This window comes from Canis lupus, chromosome 14, assembly GCF_003254725.2.
Source record: "Canis lupus dingo isolate Sandy chromosome 14, ASM325472v2, whole genome shotgun sequence".
Lineage (NCBI taxonomy): Eukaryota > Metazoa > Chordata > Mammalia > Carnivora > Canidae > Canis > Canis lupus.
In genome coordinates this window covers 6,106,973-6,127,971 of record NC_064256.1, presented here as the reverse complement: position 1 = coordinate 6,127,971, position 20,999 = coordinate 6,106,973, and the positions used below count along the sequence as shown (strand labels likewise).

The 20,999-nt window shown below is 37.1% G+C and overlaps 1 protein-coding gene across 2 annotated transcripts in view; it reads right to left on the bottom strand.

Annotated features, from left to right (window-relative positions):
• The window catches only part of COPG2 (COPI coat complex subunit gamma 2), a 117,024-nt gene that overhangs the window by 62,992 nt on the left and 33,033 nt on the right, over positions 1-20,999 (bottom strand). For both annotated transcript variants that reach the window (XM_025471663.3, XM_025471665.3), the window contains 2 exons: positions 20,349-20,435; positions 19,152-19,309 (listed from right to left, as the gene is read on the bottom strand). In XM_025471663.3, the coding sequence (XP_025327448.1) occupies positions 19,152-19,309; positions 20,349-20,435 (245 nt within the window). The remainder of the gene's footprint in view (positions 1-19,151; positions 19,310-20,348; positions 20,436-20,999) is intronic.

The window sequence follows — 20,999 nt, the reverse complement described above, 5'->3', positions numbered from 1 at the left end:
AACTTAAATGATTATAAGGAAATATTATGTACAACTACCTGTCATTTCTAGGGATTTGTCCCTAGAAATACCAAACTACCAAAACTGACTCATGAAGAAATACATAATCTAAACAGGATTATGAGTTATTTAAAATCTTTCCTCATCCTGATGGCTTCATTGGTTAATTCTATCAAATATTTAAAGAAATAATACTAATGCTTCAGAAACTCTTCCAGGAAATAAATGAGGAGAGTACACTATTTCTCAACTAATGCTGTGATACCAGTATTACTCATAACAAAGCCTGACAAGTTTTCACAAAAAAAACTATAGTCCAACATCCCTGAAATAGAAACAAAACTCTAACAAAAGTTAGCAAACTGCATCCAGCAAGACACAAAAGAATAATCAATATTCACAATTCACAATAATCAAGTTGCATTTATCCCAAGAACGCAAAATTGGTTTAACATCAGAAAATCGATTTAAGTTACATACCACATTAATAATATAAAGGACAGAAACCACAATATCTTAATAGATGCAGAAAAGCAACTGACAAAATCTAATACTCATTCTTGATAAATATTCCCAAAAACTAGAGACTAAAGGAAATGTCCTGAACCTAATAAAAGGCACTTTCAGAAAAAGTGTATCAAGCTTAATGATTTCCCCTTATGATCAGAGACAAGGCAAAGATGTCTACTTTCAGCACTGCTACTCAACACTTTAGTGATAGTTGAAGATGGTAAAATTAGGCAAAAAAAGAAATCAAAGACATTGATTTGGAAGGGAGGTAACAAAATGGTCTTTGTTCACAGATGACATGATCCTGAATATAGAAAATCCCAGGGAATAATACACACACACACACACACACACACACACACACGGAATTAATGAATTACCATAGCAAGGTTATAGGATACAAGGTCAACCTGCAAAAATCAAAACTGTGTTTCTATATATTGACAACAATAATCCAAAATGAAATTAATGATTCCATTCATAATAACATAAGAATAAAATACTTAGAAATACATTTAATAAGAGAATGCAGGACTTTTACACTGAAAACTACAAAATCCTACTGAGAAATCTAAATAAATACGGAAACAGTCTCTGTTCATGGACTGGAAGACTCAATAGCAAGATGGCAATTCTCCCAAATTGATTTGTTCAAAGTAGATCTATTGTTCTATTCAGTGCAATCCCTTTCGAAATGCTGGCAGGCTTTTGTTATAGAAATTCAAAGCTGATCCTAAAATTTATATAAAAATGCAAAGGGCCTAAAATAGGCAAAACAATTTTTATTTTTTTATTTTTTAAAGATTTTATTTATTTATTCATGAGAGACAGAGAGAGGGAGAGAGGCAGAGACACAGGCAGAGAGAGAAGCAGGCTCCACACAGGGAGCCCAATGTGGGACTCGATCCCAGGTCTCCAGGATCACACCCTGGGCCAAAGGCAGGTGCTAAACCACTGAGCCACCCAGGGATCCCCCAAAACAATTTTTAAATCCTAAATATATAAAGCAAACACTGACATATCTAGAGGGAAAAATAGCAATATGATAATATTAATAGTAGTATTAATAGTAAAACACTTCAAGACCCTTATTTTCAGTAATAGATACAACATCTAGATAGAAAATCAGTGGACTGGAATAACGTTATAGACTAAAATGGACTTAATAGACACATATAGAACATTCTACCCAATAGCAGCAGGATACAGGATACACATTCTTCCCAAGTGCACACAGAACATTCTCCAGGATAGATCACATGTTAGGTCGCAAAACAAGTCTTAACAAATTTAAGAAGATTAAAATCATATCAAGTATCTTTTCTAACCACAATGGAATGAAACTAGAAATCAATAACAAAAGGAAAACTGGAACATTCACAACCATGTAGAAAGTAAACAACACACTCTTGAACAATCAATGGGTCAAAGAAGAAATAAAAAATAAAATTAGAAAACATCATGAGACAAACAGAAACAGGCAATAGGAGTGGTACTAAGAGGGAAGTTTATAGGAAAAAACTGTAAGTTTTTAAAATGCTATCAATGTTAATATACATATAAAATAAAAAAGAATTGCCAGAGAAATTCTGAGAATTAACAAGTGTGGGGAAAGGGTCATTTCATCCGAAACTGACCTGCTGCCCACTCAAAAAAGGAGTTCCATGACAACTGGACTCAGCCCAATGTGTAAGGCAATCAATTCTGGTCAACCACAAAACTTGGACTGGAGCTCCTTCCCCCATGCCAAGGAAGGGGCTGGTAGTTCTCCAACCATGAAAGAGGAAGATTCCTGCTACTAATATGCCACACAATACAGCTCCAAGATTTGGATCCCAAGCTCTGATTGTGCCAGAGAAGGGCTGCCCTTCCTAAAAACTATGCTGTCAAAATAGGTTCTATTTGGTGGCATATAACTGTTCATGATAGGCTCAAAATTTTTCCGCTGTGGCATCAGATGTAATGTCTATCATACTACGTTTTCTGCATCCTACCTCTAATCACAACAGTGAGTGGTTGTTGTTTCTGTACTTAAAGCAGTTTAAAAGCCATAAGCCCAAGGGTCATAATCCCTCTCTCAGGGTGTGAAAACTGCCCTGATAGACCTCTGCACACTGAACTAGAATGAATGAACAATGGGGCACCCAGTGCATCTGATATGGTTTTGGTCTCTATGGGCTTCCTCCAATGAATGCTACACCAGTAGGCTACGTGTGGGTTTTTCTTGGATGTCTGTGCTTATTTGTGTAAGAACTGTTACAGCGAACTAGGCATCAAGTCAGGTTTCTACTGTGGCTTACTTCCAGAAAGTCAGTAGAAACCGGTAGCTTTCTGGAAGTAAATCAAAGGGTCCGAGGTCAAAGACACATTTTGTCATTTTGACTAATGCTTGGGATGGCTGGTCTCATTAACTAAATGTGAGAAATAGCCCTAAAATCTCAATGAATGAAAAACCTAGGGAATATCATTGCCCAGGTTAGAACTCCTTAGTTGTTAATGATCTTGGTGGGAGTATCCCAGGAAGAGGCAAACTTGACTGAGGGCGAGGCTAAACAATCCCTAGTAAAATTACACAGATATGCACAGAACAGTAAGGATGCAAAAGAAGAGCTGGCAAACACTCTGGCAGAATAAGGGAGGATTTGCTCTACCATATATCTACACTATTATAAAGCTATGATAATAAAGAATGTGTTGTTAGTGCAGAAACAGAAATAGAGCTCCTGGCGCCCAGAAATAGAACAGTGAGTATAAGGACGCTTGACTTATGACAAAGCTGACATTGCACAGCAGTGGGTATAAACAGACGTTTCAACAAATGGTAGCAGAATACTCGGTATCCATATGGAGGAAAAAAAAAATTAAGTTGTTACCTCATACCATATGCAAAAAAAAATTCCAAGTATATTATAGACCTAAAACAATGAAAGTTAAAACTATAATGCCTATTTAAAAATAGCATAGAAGATATATTTGAGAACTTGGGCTAGAAGAGGTCTTGAGCAAGACACCAAAAACATTATTCCAAAAGTCAAAGACTGATAAATTTGACTATATTAACAAAGTTCTGTTCATCAAGACACCAAGAAAGAGAACAAAGTTGAGTGGGAAAGGCTTTGCAACATGTACAACCAAAAAACTCCTAGAAATCAATAAGAATAAGGAGGTAACCTAATTAAAAGCTAGTTTTTTTTTTCTTTTTTTTTTCAGTAGAAAAGATATCCAAATGGTTTATAAAAATAGAAAAAGGTTCCCAACCTCCTTAGTAATTAGGGAATTATAAATTCAAACTGCAATGACTTGACAAGGATGCCAAGGCAATACAGTGGAAAAATAATCTTTCACCAAATAGTACTGAGACAACTGCAAACTCCTATTTCAACCAGATCTCCACATACAAAAGAACAAAACTAGACCCCTACCTCACCCTATATACAAAAATACCTCAAAATGTATCAAACACCTAAATGTGAAAAATAAAAATCATAAAACTTAGAAGAAAGCATAGGTGTGTAAATCATTGTGACCCTAGATTAGACCACTGTTTTCTTAATACCAAACACAAACAACCAAAACCAAAACAAAACCTAGATAACCTAGAATTCATCAAAATTTAAAACTTCTATACTTCAAAGGAAGGACACAGCCAGGAAACTAAAAACCACAGAATGGGAGGAAATATTTGCATATTATGTATCCAATAAAGGTTTAGTATCCAAAGTATACTTAACAATGATTACAACTCAGTAAAAGATTAAAAAAACCCACTTTTCTTAAATGAGCAAAGGATCTCAATAGATCTTTCTAAGGATCTCAATAGATCTTTCTCCAAAGAAGATCTACAAATGGAGGTGGTGTCAGGTGGCTCAGTTAAGTGTCTGCCTCAGACTCAGGTCATGATCCCAGGATCCTGGGAAGGAGCCCACATCTGGCTCCCTGCTCAGCAGGGAGCCTGCTTCTCCCTCTCTCTCTGCCCCTCTGCACCACTTGTGCTCTCTCTTGCACTCTCTCTCTAATAAATAAATAAAATCTTAAAAAAAAAATCTACAAATGCCCAATAAACACAGGAAAAGATAATCAACATTATTAGTCATTAGGGAAATGCCTTTATTGTTATCAAATCAGGAGCTTATTTGCACAATTTTTTTCAACAAAATTTTTTCAATAGGAAAAAAAAAGTAAGATTATCTCATCACATATACTAGGAGATATATAATAAAAAAGACAGGGGTGCCTTAGTGGCCCAGTCACTAATTTCGGTTTCGGCTCAGGTTATGATCTCAGGGTCATGAGATCAGGCATGGAGTTGGGCTCCATGACGTCTGCTTGAGACTCCATTCCCTGTACCCCTCCCACCCTCCCCACCTCCTCCCCGGCACAGGCTCTGTCTCTTTCTCTGAAAAATAAAGAAGTAAATCTTTAAAAGAAAACAGAGAGACAATAATGAGTGTTGGTGAGAATGCAGAGAAATTGGAATCTTCATGCACTATAGGTAAGAAGGTAAAATGATGCACTCATTTTGGAAAACAGTTTGGCAGTTCCTCAAAAAGTTAAACACATGGTTACGTTATGACCAAGCAATTCTATTCCTAGGTATATACCCAAGAGAATGGAAAACATACTCACATAAAAAAATTATGCATGACTGTTCATAGTGGCATTATTCATAACCACTAAAAAGTGGAGACAATCTAAATGTCCATCAACAGGAAAATGGTAAAATATGGATAGCCACCCAATGGAATATTATTCAGCTATAAAAAAAATACTGATACTTCTGTAATATAGATGAACCATGAAAACATCACTATAAGTGAAGGAAACCAGAAACAAAAGACCACATGTTGTATGATCCCATTTATATGGGATGTCTAGCAGGCAAATCTAGAGAAACAGGAAGCAGATTAATGTTTTCCCAGGGCTGAGAGGAGCTGGTAAGGGAGGTTGACTGTTAATGGGCTGACGATTTCTTTTTGGGATGATAAAAATGCTCTGGAATTACTGGTGGTGATTACACAACTTTGTGAATATATGACAGATCACTGAATATACATTCTAAAAAGGTGTTATTTTATGGTACATGAGTTATATCTCAATAAAGAAAATCTAATACACCCCCTCTGATTATTTTTTTTAAGATTTATTTATTTCTTTATGATAGACAGAGAGAGAGAGAGAGAGAGGCGCAGAGACAAAGGAGGAGGGAAAAGCAGGCTCCATGCTGGGAGCCCGAAGCGGGACTCGATCCCAGGACTCCAAGATCGCGCCCTGGGCCAAAGGCAGGCGCCAAACCACTGAGCCACCCAGGGATCCCCACCCCCTTTGATTATTAAAAATTTTTTAATTTGACATCAAGTCTTGGCCTCAGGGAATCTCAGCCTGCTGACTGGATGTAAATTGGTATAATCACTTTGAAAAAGTCTAACAAATACCTACCAATTCTATTCCTAGAGACATATCTATAGAAATAAGTAAAAATAAAAATGAAGAAAAGAGAGAAAGCTATGGTAATAAGACAGTCTGGTATAACACAGGAATGCTGTTTGCAGCTATTTCATTAATAAGTGCTCATAACAGAAAACAACCCAAATGCCCATTAATAAAAGAATGAGTATAGGGCAGCCCGGGTGGCTCAGCAGTTTGGCGCCTGCCTTCGGCCCAGGGTGTGATCCTGGAGACCCAGGATCGAGTCCCACATCTGGCTCCCTGTGTGGAGCCCGCTTCTCCCGCTGCCTGTGTCTGTGCCTCTCTGTGTCTCTCTCATGAATAAATAAAGAAAATCTTTAAAAAAAATGAATGAATATAAATAAACCTAGAGGAATTCAATCAAGGAAATATACAATTAAAATGAACTACAGCTTCAGCAAAAAAAAGGGTGCAAAAGTCTTGCACTGAAATTATGAGTGAAAAAAAAAACAAGATGCAAAACATAGCATGATTCTGTTGACATAACATTCAAAACAAGACAAAACTAAACTTTCCTGTTTATGGCTGCAGTGGGTAAAAATCTAAAGAAAAGCAAAGAAATTACTACCATAAAAATCAGAAAAGTGACTTCTACTGGGGGCAGGTATGACCAAGAAGGATATAGAAAGCATTTCCAGGACACCCAAATGTACTACTAATCAGCATTTGGTCATTGTATGGGTGTTCCACAGAAATTAGATAGAGTGTACATACAAGTATAAGTCTTATGCATTTTCCTAAATGTATACTAGGTTTTTTACCTTAAAATATTTAAAGAATATTGCATATTCTCTCTTGGATATAGGGTTCTAAATGAACCCTAGGGTCATTTTTGTTATCAGTGATATACAGATTGACTACAATCTTACTTTTACAACTGATTGGTCAGTTTCTGAGAGATGAGTGTTTATATCTTCTAAAACCTTTAATTTCTTCTAAGATTTTGCTGTATATATTTTGAAGCAATGTTATTAAGTACAGTTCAGGGATGAGGACACCAAACCACTAAGCAGTCAAAAATCCATGTATAACTGGGCACCTGGGTGGCTCAGTCAGTTAAGCATCTGCCTTCGGCTCAGGTCCTGATCTCAGGGTCCTGGGATCGAGTCTCACGCTGGGGTCCCTACTCCATGAGGAGCCTACTTCTCCCTCTGTCTCTCACGAATAAATAAATAAAATTTTCAAGAAAAATTCATATATAACTTTTGACTCCTCAAAAGCTTAATTACAAATAGCTGGCTATTAAATGGAAGACTTGCCAACATTATAAATAGTTGATTAACACATACTTTGTATGTCATATGCATTGTATAATGTATTCTTAGAATAAAGCAAACCAGAGAGAAGAAAATGGTAAGAACATCAGAAGGGAAATACATTTATGGCACTGTACTATATCAGGAAAAAATAATCCATGTATAAATGGACTGCACAGTTCAAACCTGTGTTGTTAAAGGGTCAACCATTTATACAAGTTCATTTCTATTATATTGTTTTTTAGACCATTACTTTTGTCAAAATACAAAATCCCATTTTGTCATTTTTAATGCTCTAAATCCTGATTTCTTGTATTCTGGCTTGTATTACTACTGCTAAGCAGCAATTAGTACATATAGTGTTAGTATATAATTGAGCATGTATAGTATCTTTGATATATTTTATTTGTTTATTTATTTGATTTTATTTATTTACTCATGAGAGACACACAGAGAGAGCAAGGCAGAGACAGAAGCAGGCTCCCCGCAACAGGCCGAATGCAGGACTTGATCAGGACCTGAGCCGAGGCAGATGCTCAACCGCTGAGCCATCCAGGTGTCCCTTTTTGATACATTTTAAATGTTTCCTTGCCACTCTGTGCCTTTTATTAAAAGGCTATATAATAGGTCTCTTATTTTGCTTACATGACCTGACAGTTTTTAAAAGATTTTATTTATTTGAGAGATGGGGGGGGGGGGGGGTGGCGGAGGGAGAAGCAGACATCCCACTGAGCAGGGAGCTTGACATGGGGCTCAATCCTAGCACCCTGAGATCATGCCCTGAGCTGAAGTCAGATGCTTACTGCTGAGCCACCTAGGTGCCCCCTGACTTGACACTTTTAATAAGTAATCCCTTAATAATGTAAGTAAGCCCACTTACATTTATTATAATAGAAATATTTTTGTTTGCTAGGCAGCCTCTAGAATGATCCTCCCAAATCTGCACTTTTGAAAATCCACATCCCCTCATAGTCCCCTCCCACATTATTCTAGGCTTGGTCTCTGTAACCAAGAGAATACATCAGAGGTGATGGCATGCTACCATTTAAATTAGGTTATCAAGCACTGTGACTTCCATCTGAGCCTCTCCTCTCCTTCATTTCACTGACTCATTGAATGAAGACATTCAATCAGCCTACAGAGAGGCCTGCCTGAGCAAGAAACTGAAGCACCTGGCCAACAGCCAGGGAGAAACCAAGGCTTGTCAACAATTGCATGAATGAAATGGGAAGTGGGTCCTCCAGATGTAGGGGAGTACAGCTCTGGCTGACAGCTTGACTGCAACTTCATGAAGGACCCTGGACCAAAACCAGAAGTTAAGCCACTTCCAGATTCCTGGCCACAGAAACTATGAGACGATGGCTCTGATAAGCTGCTAAGTTTGGTGCTAATTTGTCACACGGCAAGAGATAACTAATAAATTTACACTGAATTCCGTGCAATTTATTTTATTTTCTATTTATATACTCCATTGTTTTCCACTAAACTTTGACCAAGTTTTCTTTCTTCCATTTGTATTTCAACATTTTTAAAGCTTTACATTCTATTTATATTCTTAATAACTAATCCATATATTTTTCTGACAAAGTCTAACATTAATAATTAACATTTTGGAGTGCCTGCATGCTCAGTCAGGACAGCATGCAACTCTTGGTCTCAAGATCCAGAGTTCAAATCCAATGCTGGGGATAGAGACTACTTAAATAAGTAATAACTTCCTCCCAAGAAAACCCAAAAACAAACAAACAAACACCCAAACCGAAACATAAAACCGAACCAAAATCTTAGCATTTTATTTTTAATACTACCTTCTACATCATTACTTATCAGGTTTCTGTCTTCTGGAATCTTTGAGCTTATTATTAAATTTTTAAAAGTTAAAATATCTATTTATAATTACTAATGCTAATACTAATCCATTGTTCACTCCTACTTCTTAAATCCCACTGCTGCCTTCTAAGCATATATTTGTTCATGCGGGAGTGAATCTATGAATAATTCTTACAAACTGATCAATAAACTATTTATGGTAAACCCTTATGTTTAAAAATAATTTGCTTTCACCCTCACAGTTGAGTGATAGTTCGGCAGAGTATAGAATTCTAGGTTGACAGTTATTTTCCCACAGCACTATTTAGACACGGCTCCATTGCTGCTTTCCATTCAATGCCATAGAGAAACCTAAAGTAAAACTATAGGTGAAATATCTTTGTTTTCATAAACCTTTAAAATTTTCTCTTTACCCTTGTTAAAAAACATTCAGTGTTAGAGTGTGCCTGCTTGTTATCTTTGCACCACCGTATTCTACATAGCATTTGGTGCTGTGCATGTGTGTGCAAATGCACACGTGTGTGTGCATATGTGTGTTTACTCTAAAGATCCTATCTTTCTATAGGTCTAAGAACTGATCAGACATTTTAAAAAGTGAATTCTGTATTAAATTATAACAATAATACAGAAAGTACATGAAATGTCTGTGTCCTCCTTTCCCTCCCAAATTCATAGTCAAGCCCTAACCTACAGTGTGACTCTATTTAGAGATGGGGCCTCTAAGGAAGTAATTACAGTTAAAGGAAGTTATAAGGGTAGAGTCCTGATCTGATAGGACTAGGGTTTTAAGGAAGAGACAGCAGAGCACTTGCTCTTGTCCCCTTACCTCTGTGTGTGCGTGTGCGTACATGCGTACACACAGAAACGCACCAAAGGTAAATCACACGAGCACACAGTGACAAGGTGGCACTCTGCAACCCAAAGGAAAGTTCTCACCAGACACAACCCTACTGGCATTCTAATCTTGAATTTTCTGGCTTCCAGAACTGTGAACAAAAAAATTTCTGTTGTGGTCCAAGTCCCTGCTCCGCTGTGTCGGGTACACTTGGACCCAAGCTCGAGCTTGTAAATAAACCCTCACGTGTTTGCAAAAAAAAAAAAAAATTCTGTTGTTTAAGCCACCTAGTCTGTGGTATTTTGTTATGGTGGTCATGGCAAACTAATATAATAGCCAAACTTGGAGAGGCCCCCAGTGATTCTCAATTTCTGGTATTCATTCACTTTTCTACTCCCCAAGCACTGAATAGAGTTGATCTTTTTATCCAAGAGAACAGTGCAGAAATGCTGAAATGTGGTTTCAAAGACTACGTCATAAAAATTATTGTGACTCCTACTTGGTGCTCAGTTTGGGGGCCACAATGTTAGGAGGACATTGAACAGCCCTATGGAGAAGTCTACAGGGCAAGGAACTCAGGTGTCCTGCTAACAGCTTGCACCAAGGCACTAGTCATATGAGTGACTGACCTTGGAAGAAGATTCTTCAGCCTCCTTCAAGCCTTCTGATGACCGCAACCCTGGCCAACATCTTGATTACAACCTCAAGATAGATCTCAATCAGGAACCAGCTAAGAACCTTCCCAAATCCCTGACCTACAGAAATCATGTGGGGAAAATAAGTATTTGTCCTTTTAATCTGATTAAGTTTTTCAGTAATTTCTTATATAACCCTAGATAACTAAGTCCTAAGTGAATTATCACAAACCTACAATGATAAAGAAAATGAACATTTCAAGCACTCCAGAAGTGCCCTACATGCCACCTTCCAGGCAGGATCATGCTTCTGCCCTAAAAATAAATATGAACTTCTAATGCTATAGATTAGTTGTACCTATTAAGTCTGAAATTAACTCAAACAGAACTATATAGAATGTATTTGTGTGTGTCTTAGTGAGACTTATACATGTGGCTATATTTAACAGTTCTTTGTTCATTTCTGTTTTTGTACACTATTGACTGTATGAATACACCACAATTTCTTTTTTGATTCTAACCTTGACAGACATTTGGACTTCTTCCATTTGGACTGAATAGCAGTACAAACCAAGGATAGAGGATAGGATACCTCTATCCTTGGTTTGTCTTTTGACACACAAATGTATACATTCTGTTGGGTATTTAAATAAGCCAACTGAGATTCTACTTTAGGATGCACTGAATCCACAGATCAAAATAAAAAGATATTATAGTAATGAATAATGTAATCTAAGAACAGGATATATTCCTCCATTTAATCAGGCCATACTTCTTTAACATTTTTATAATTTTTGCGTAGAGATGTACACAATTTTTGGTAGATTTATCCTAAGGATTTCATTTTGATACAAATGGTACAATCTTTTAATAATTTTATTTTATTCTGGGGCACCTAGGCAGCTCAATGGGTTAAGCATCCAATTCTTGTTTTCAGCTTAGGTCATGATCTCAGGATCCTGGAATAGAGCCCCAGGTCAGGCTCAGCAGGGAATCTATTTCCAATCTCTCTCCCCCTCTGCCTCTCATCCTGCCCATGCACATATTCTCTCTCTCAAATCTTTTTATTTTTTTTTAAAGTATTTATTCATTCATGAGAGACAGAGAGAGAGAGAGAGAGAGAGAGAGAGGCAGAGACACAGGCAGAGGGAGAAGCAGGCTCCATGCAGGGAGCCCGACGTGGGACTTGATCCCAGGTCTCCAGGATTACACCCTGGGCTGAAGGCGGAGCTAAACTGCCGAGCCACCTGGACTGCCCTCTCAAATCTTTTTTTAAAAATTACTTTATTTTATTTAGAGAGGGAGAAAGAGAAGAGAGAGAGGGTGGGGGGTAGGGGCAGAGGGAGAGAAAGAATCTTAAGAAGGCTCCACATCCAATGTGTAAGTCCAACGTGGGGTTTAGTCTCACAACCATGACACCAAAATAAAAATCAGCCAAAATCAGGAGTCAGACACTTAACCCACTGAGCCACCCAGGAGCCCCTCAAATTTTTATTTTATTGATTGGCTGCTAGAATATAGAAATAAAATCAACTTTGGATATTGACCTATCCAGTAACCTTAATAAATTCATGTATCAATTCTGATAGCTAATCCTTAGATTTTACATTCTCTCTATATATAATCATGTTGTCCACAAAGACAGTTTTATGTCCTCTTTCAAATCATTAGATTTTTTTTGACTTATTGCTTCAAGTATGACTTCCAATAAAATGTTGCTTTAAAAAAATACAGTTAGCAGGCATCCTTGTTTCATTTACAATTTCAAGGGGAAATCTGTAATAGTCCACCAATAAGTATAAAGTTTCTGGGGATTTTTTGATACCCTTATCAGCATAACAATGTTCCCCTCTATTCTTTGCTTTGAAAGGAGGTTTCTAATCACAAATTGTCACTGAATTTTATCAAGGATTTTTTGCATCCATTATGATACTGTTATTATTCTCCTATATTCTTTAAATGAGGAATGTTATGTTGGTTTTTGATTGTTAAATGAACCTTGCACTGCTAGAATAAATGCATATTGGGAAATTTGTTCATTATTTCTTTGTATAGCTTTTTTGTTCCAGTCTCTCACATCTCCCTCGGGAGTTCCAATTACATATCAAGAGGCATACCAGTTGATATTATCCCACAGTTCTCTGAAGCTGTTTATTCTTCTTTAATCTGTTTTCTGTGTTCTTCAAATTAGTTACTTTCTATTGCTGTCTTCAAATTCACTAACTCTTTCACTGCTTTGTTAGCCATCTCTAGTATGGTACTGTCTATCCAGCCAACTTTCCATTTCAGTTATCATCGGTGTGGCAGGCAGAATGGCCCCCCAGAAGTTCATGCCTTCTTCCATGGAACCTGTGAATACATTACCTTTCATGATACAGACCAACCCCTGGCTGACAGCCGTAAGGAAATAGAGACCTACCAATCTTTAACCACAAAGAAATGAATTTGGCCAACAACCTAAATATGATTAAAAGTGAATTCTTCCCCAAAGCCTCCAATAAGCATCAGCATCCTGCTAACATTCTGACTTTAGCCTATGAGACTCATGTCTAACCTACGGAATCATGAGATCATAAAGGGATATTATAATATCCATTATATTTGTGATCATCTGTTATGACAATAAAAACAATACAGACTTTGGTACTTGACAGTGAGGTGCTACTGTAACAAAAACCTGAAACTGTATAACTGTCTCTGGAAGAAGGCTGTGGGTAGAGGCTGATAGAATTTGGGGGGATCAGGATGAACAAAGCTTCAATCACCTTAAACAGACTGCTATCAGAAATTCTGGTCTTTAAGAACACTGCCAGTGAGAGTTCACAGACCACCTGTAGAAATCTGGTCTTGGGAGTCCATCCGATAATAGCAGAATACACATTCTTTTCAAGTGTACATGGAACACTCTCCAGAATAGATCACATATTAGGCCATAAAACAAGTCTTAACAGATTCAAAAAGATCAAAGTCATTCCATACATCTTTTCTGACCACAATGCTATGTAACTGGAAATTAACCACAAGAAAAAATCTGGAATGGAGGTTAAGTAACATGCTATTAAACAATGAATGGGTCAACCAAAAAAAAAAAAAAAAAAAATCAAAGAGGAAATAAAATACATGGAGACAAAAGAAAATGAAAACATAACAGTCTAAAATCTTTGGGATGCAGCAAAAGTAGTTCTAAGAGGAAAGTTTATAGCAATACAGGACTACCTCAAGAAGCAAGAAACATCTTAAATAAACAACCTCACCTTACACCTAAAAGAACCAGAAAAAGAAAAGCAAAATCCAAAATGTGTAGAAGAAAGGAAATAAAGATTACAGCAGAAATGACACAGAAATTTAAAAATAGAACAGATCAGTGAAACCAGAAGCTGGTTCTTTGAAAAGATCAACAAAATTGATAAACCCTTAGCCAGACTCATCAAAAAAGAGGATTCAAATACAAAAATTCAGAAGTGAAAGAGGAGAAATAACAACTGACACCACAGAATTACAAAAGATTTTAAGAAAATATTATGAAAAACTATATACCAAACAAATTGGACAACATAGAAGAAATGGATAAATTTCTAGAAATGTAACCTTCCAAAACTGAGTCAGAAAGAAATAGAAAACTTAAACAGATTACCAGCAATGAAATTGAATCCGTAATCAAAAAACTCCAAATAAACAAAAGTCCAGGACCAGATGGCTTCACAGGTGAATTCTACCAAACATTTAAAGAAGAGTTAATATCTATTCCTCTCAAACTATTCCCAAAAATAGGAGAGGGTGGAAAACTATGAGACCTGTATTGCCCTGCCCTCACACCAAAACCAGATAAAAGGCACTACAAAAAAATACTATCTGTAATAACAGATACAAAAATCTTCATCACAATATTAGCAAATTGGGGCACCTGAGTGGCATAGTCAGTTAAGCATCCTACTCTTGGTTTCAGCTTAGGTCCTGTGCCAGGCTCCACACTCAGTGCAGAGTCTGCTTGAGTTTCTCTCTCCCTCTCCCTCTGCCCCTCCCACTCATGCTCTCTTTCTCTCTAAAATAAATAAATAGATCTTAAAAAGCATATTAGCAAATTGAATCCAATGATCCATTAAAAAAAAATCATTCACCACAATCAAGTGACTTATTCCCATGATGAAAGGGTGGTTAAACATTTGCAAATCAATCAACATGATATATCCCATCAATAAGAGAAAGGATAAAAGCCACATGATCACTTTAATAGATGCAGAAAAAGCATCATTCATGAATGAATGAAAAGCTTTCAGCTTTTCCCTAAGATCAGGAACAAGACAAGGATGTCCACTCTCATTACTTTTATTCAACATAGTACTGGAAGTCCTAGTCACAGCAAGCAGACAAGAAAAAGGAATAAAAGGAATCCAAATTAGTAAGAAGAGTAAAACTTTCACTATTTGCATATACTATACACAGAAAACCCTAAAGACTCCACCAAAAATCTACAAGAATTGATAAAATTGAGGTCACAGATTAAAAAAAAATCAATGATTTTTGATTAGTCTAATAATAAAGAAACAGAAAGGAATTAAGGCAATCCCTTTTACAATTGCACCAAAAATAATAAAATACCTCAGAATAAACTTAACCAAGAAGGTGAAAACCCTGTACTCTGAAAACTATAAAACACTGATGAAAGAAATTGAAGATGACACAAATGGAAAAATATTCCATGCTCATGAACTGGAAGAACAAATATTGTTAAATGTCCATGATAGGGGTTCCTGGGTAGCTCAGTTGGTTAAGTGCCTGCCTTTGGCTCAGGTCATGATCTTGGGGTCCTGGGATCCAGCCCTGGGTCTAGCTCCCTGCTCAGCATGGAGCCTGCTTCTCCCTCTGTCTCTCCTCCTGCTTGTGTATACTCTCTCTCTTGCTCAAATAAATAAATAAAATCTTTAAGGTAAAATAAGATAAAATGTCCAGACTACCCAAAGCAATCAACAGATTTAATGCAATCTATATCAAAATATCAGCAGCATTTTTTTACTGAACTAGAACAATCCTAAAATTTGTACATAAAAATTTGTACTATAAAGGACCCCGAATAGCCAAAGCAATCTTGAAAAACAACAAAAATGCTAGAGGTATCACAATTCCAGATTTCAAGTTACATTGCAAAGCTATAGCAATCTAGGCAATATGGCAGTGTCATGAAAACAGATACACAGACTCATGGAACAGGACAGAAAGCCCAGAAGCAAACTCACAAATAGAAGGTCAACTAATCTTTGACAAAAGAGGCAAGAATATGCAATGGGAAACAGTCTCTTCAACAAATGGTGTTAGGAAAACTGGACAGCTACACATGAAGGAATGGAACCAAACCATTTTCTTACACCATGCACAAAAATAAGCTCAAAATGGATTAAAGACCTAACTGTGAGACCTGAAAGCATAAAAAAAAAACCTACATGAGATTGCCGTAGCAATATTTCCTAGATATGCCTCCTGAGGCAAAGAAAACAAAAGCAAAAATAAACTATAGGGATTTCATCAGAATAAAAGGCTTCTGCACAGCAAAGGAAACAATCAATAAAATTAAAAGGCAACCTACTAAATGGGAGAGGATATTTGCAAATGACATATCTGATTAAGAGTTAGTGTCCAAAAATACATAAAGAACTTCTAAAACTCACTGAGAAAACAAATTATCCAACTAAACATGGGCAGAAGACATGAATAGACATTTTCTCCAAAGATGATCAAAAGACACATGAAAAAATGCTCAACATCACTCATCACCAGAGAAATGCAAACCAAAACCACAATGAGATATCACCTCACACCTGTCAGAATGGCTAAAATAAAAAACATGAGAAACAACAAGTGTTGGTGAGAATGTGGAGAAAAAAGTACACTCGTGCACTGTTGGTGGGAATGCAAACTAGTGAAGCCACTAGGGAAGACAATATGGAGGTTTCTCAAAAAGTTAAAAAATATAACTATCCCATGATCCAGTAATCACACTACTGGGTATTTACTCAAAAAAATACAAAAACACTAATTCAAAAGGATACATGCACCCCAATGTTTATTGCAGATTATTTATAATAACCAAATTATGGAAGTGGCCCAAGTGTTTGTCAATAGATCAATGGATAAAGAAGACAGGTTGTGTGTGTATACACCCCCCCCCACACACACACACACAATGGAATATTATTCAGCTATAAGGAAGAATAAAATCTTATCATTTGCAACAACATGGATGGAGCTCAAGAGTATAATGCTGGGCAGCCCAGGTGGCGCAGTGGTTTAGCACTGCCTTTGGCCCGGGGCCTGATCCTGGAGACCGGGATCGAGTCCCACGTCCAGCTCCCTACGTGGGGCCTGCTTCTCCCTCTGCCTGTGTCTCTGCCTCTCTCTCTCTGTGTCTCTCATGAATAAATGAAAAAAATCTTAAAAAAAAAAGAGAAAGAGTATAATGCTAAGTAAAATAAGAGAAAAATATATTATTTCACTCCTACGGAATTTAAGAAACAAAACAAATGAACAAAGGAAAAAGAGAGATGGAGGGAAAGAAATAGACTCTTAACTATAGAGAACTTATGGTTACCAGAAGGTGGGGGGCACAGGGAAGGAGGAATAGGTGATGGTGACTAACAAGTGCACTTGTCTCGATGAGGAATGGATGACATCATGCAATTCTTGAAGCACTCTATTGTACACCTGAAACTAACAGAACACTATACTGGAATTAAAAAGGAAGGAAGGATGGATGGAAGGCAGGAAAGGAGGAAAGAAAGAAAGAAATCCAGTCTTGGAGAATCCTGTAAGAGCAAGAAGGAAGAGGTTATTGTAAACTGGAGTAAGGTAGGTCCTTGTTATAGGTCGGCAGAGAGATTAGAGAAACTGTGTCCTGCAGTTACGTGGAAAGCATAACTTGTAAATGATGAACCTGGCTCTTCACTTGAGGGAATTCCCAAGGAAAGTGTTGAAGGGTGGTTTCATCTTGCTGCATATAGTAAAAATGTAAAAGGACAAATTCCACCAGTGCGCTGTAGCTTCAGCCTCTGGCCATGAGTTCCAGCCTGCCTGTGATCTTCCCTTCCCGACAGCCTGCCCTAGTCATCTCGGACTTGCTTAGCACACCCGGGGTGTGGAGCCAAAAAAACTAAAAATTAAAATTTAAGTTAAAAAAAAAAAAGAATCTTGACTGTATAGAACTTTAAAGCTCTGGAATTTCTTTTTAGTTCCCTTTTTATAGTTTGCATTTCCCTTGCTCATTCATTACAACTATTTCCTATTAAAGTCTTGAAAACATCTTTTATAAATCTGTTAAAGTTTTTGTCTGGTAATTCCAATGTCCAGGTCATATCAGAGTCAGTGTCTGTTGACCGCTTTTTCTCTTAACTACTGGTCACAATTTCCAAAGTCTTTGCACTTCTTTCAATTTTTTACTACATGTAAACATTGTGGACGACAGGATGCAAAGATTCTGGAATTTTTGTTTCTCTAGCAGGCAGTTAATCTGGCTGGGATCAAACTCCAAACTTGATCTCTTCCACCGTGAGGTGCAGCTGAATTCTCCACTCAGTTCTTTCGGTTCACAGCTACTTTTTGCCGCCTATATACATATAGTTCAGTAGTCAACCGTGGAGCTTTGCAGAGTTTGAGATTGATTTGGGGACTTACCCCAATTGTGGTTCCCTCCTTTCCAGGATTTCCACCATAGGTTTTCATCACTCTTCTAATCTCAAACTACGTTCTGACCCCTCTTGTCCAGTAAATACTATGGCTTTCTGTGATTCCACATCCAGGAACTGGAGGATCTCAGAAGACTAACCGGAAATATACAAATCTCACTTAGTATAGCTTCTGCCTCTCAGGCATCAACTTCCCTCCACTTTTTGCCTACTTTTCACCACTCACCAGTACTTTCAAATAGTGGTGGGTTTTCCTATTTGGGGAGGGAGGCAAAGTTTTGTACCAATGATGTATTTGCAGTAAGCTAATATAACCAAGCTGTTCTACCATTCCCAGAAGCAGGAAGCTCAACTGAATTTTTTTTTTTAATATTCCACTTTATCTTCTCTGTTGACATTTATGCTAGATCTCCTATTTTTTCTTTAGTGGTTACTCAAGAGATTATAATACCCATCCTTCTATTATAACAGTCTGCCATCAAATAATACAACTTCATGAACGTAAGAACCTTAAAAATGTGGAATTAATTCTCTTTTCCTCCTTCATGCCCTTTAAATAAATCATTAAATGCAGCACTTTAACATTCTCTTATAAAAATAAAAGGAGCAAACAAGATTCTTAATGCCATTTCCAGCTTTCACATTTAATTATTGCACATCCTATGATCTATAAGGTTTTTTTGTTCAGTTTCTTATTGTATTATTGGCAATCGTAATCTATTAAATACATATACCAGAGCATACATGAAGGTTAAAAAAAAAAAAAAGTTGCAAAAAAAAAAAAAAGTTGCATAACTTAGAATCCCATGAATTTTCTTAATTTGGAAAACACCAAATCCATCTGTAAAATCAGCACTACCCAAAAAATATTCACAAAGGAAATAAACTTGGAAGGTATGTTAACCAGCAAAGAGAAAATTACTTAGGTTTAGTTGAAGACACTTACCCCTCTTCGTTTTCTTTTAGTAAGCGACTGGCAATTCGGATCAGCATGCAGTAAGCAAACTGTGATTTGAGACTGGATTTTGTAAACTTATTCAACATCTTAGAAACAGCAAGGCGATCATTCTTTTTAAGGTGATACAGGACTCCCAATGCATGGTACTAAAGAACAAGAAAAAAGATGTACCATACAGAAAGCTGAGGAGGAGGACGACAAACTCCCAGGAAAATAAAATCATTTGGAACTAGATTTCTAGTAAAAAGATACCCAAGTCAAATGTACACAAATAGAACATCTTTTTCACATTGAATCAAAACGCAAGACTGAAAGGATAAGAGTTTCACCCTCAGAAATTATAGATTCAGATTGGATAAATAGTATTAAAAGAGATGACATACAATCCGAAGATGGCTCTAGCAGGTTCAGCACTGCCCCACACATCCTTAGTACAAAGGCTCTTGGGTCCCAGGTCTCTGTTTGTGGCTTTAAGTCATCTGTGGCCATGTTAGTAGTTAAAGGAGTAATCTCCTAAAGCAGGCTTAAGGAGTGTAATTATCGTGGCACTTTGTGTAAAAACACAACGATCAGAGTTAAGAGAGCGAGAATGTTTCTTAAGGGAAAAATTACTGCTCTATTTCCTCATAACTAAATATGCTAACATAAGAAGTTGTAAACACTGAAAAGGGATGAATAAGTATCTTCTCAAGCACAAATGGGGTACTTCACACAAAATTGCCAGTTAAGATTTTAATCTTGTTCCTTTTAATTAGGAGTTAAAGAATATCAAAAGGAGATCTTCCCAACAAGATGGTTTTTAAGTTTCAGAAAATAAGAATTACTCTTCACTGTTTAATGCCTATGATAACCAAATTCTGCAAAGCTTAGACTTGGACAGCCTTCTTCACAAATTATTTTTCAAATAAAGGACAGAAATGCAGCGTGAGGGACCTTTGGAAGAAGCATCTCCAACTACCACTGAATGTAAGAATCTTGCCTGAACATTCCTACAGCTTGTACAAAACTCTAGCAGGACCTCAGACAATAATTCTAATTAGTGGGATACCCACTTGAGAATATGTACTAATAGGCTGCTCAATATTAGCCTTTAGCTAATACACATCTGGGGAATCCATGCATTGCCCCTAAAATGGAGGGTAAAGAAAGCTGGTCTCAAGACCCAATGTGACTCAATGGCAGTACCTGGACCATAATGTTGTCACTGGAAGCAGCTTCTTGGGCTTCATTGACCCAACGCTTAACCACATCATGGCTTATCTTCATCATGTGCTAGACACAGAGCAAAGGAAGAGTATATCATGCATGGTCACTAGAGGTTTGCAAGCACGAGCTGGTTTTCTTAGAAAATCACTAACAGGCATTGCCATATGGAAAAGAGACAACTCTGTAGCTTTTAGGAATCTATTTCAAGTCTCTACTCACAAGGCAACTAATAAATCAGAAACTTTTGCCAAGACAAGTGTGTGTTTGTGGGCTGAGAAAGGTGTATGAAAGGACATTATAAGAGGGGAAGGACAGCAAAGGAAAAGCTAGTGAATAGAATGGTGCTTCTGTAATGTGCACATTCTAGGTTTTACTTCCAGGAAACTCACCTAGAAGGAAAAACAAAAAACAAAAAAACAAAAAACCCAGGATACTGATATGTCCCCTGCTGTAAAACTTGACCAATTATATTCCAGACTCAGAACCTTTGGCAATTCTGACAACCTAATCCATTTACACGGGAACAACCAATTTTAATCAAATGCAATGTGATAAGCCTGTAATCAATGCATTTTGTTTTGATAAAAAGGCGGAAAAAGGGCAGCCCTGGTGGCCCAGCGGTTTAGCGCT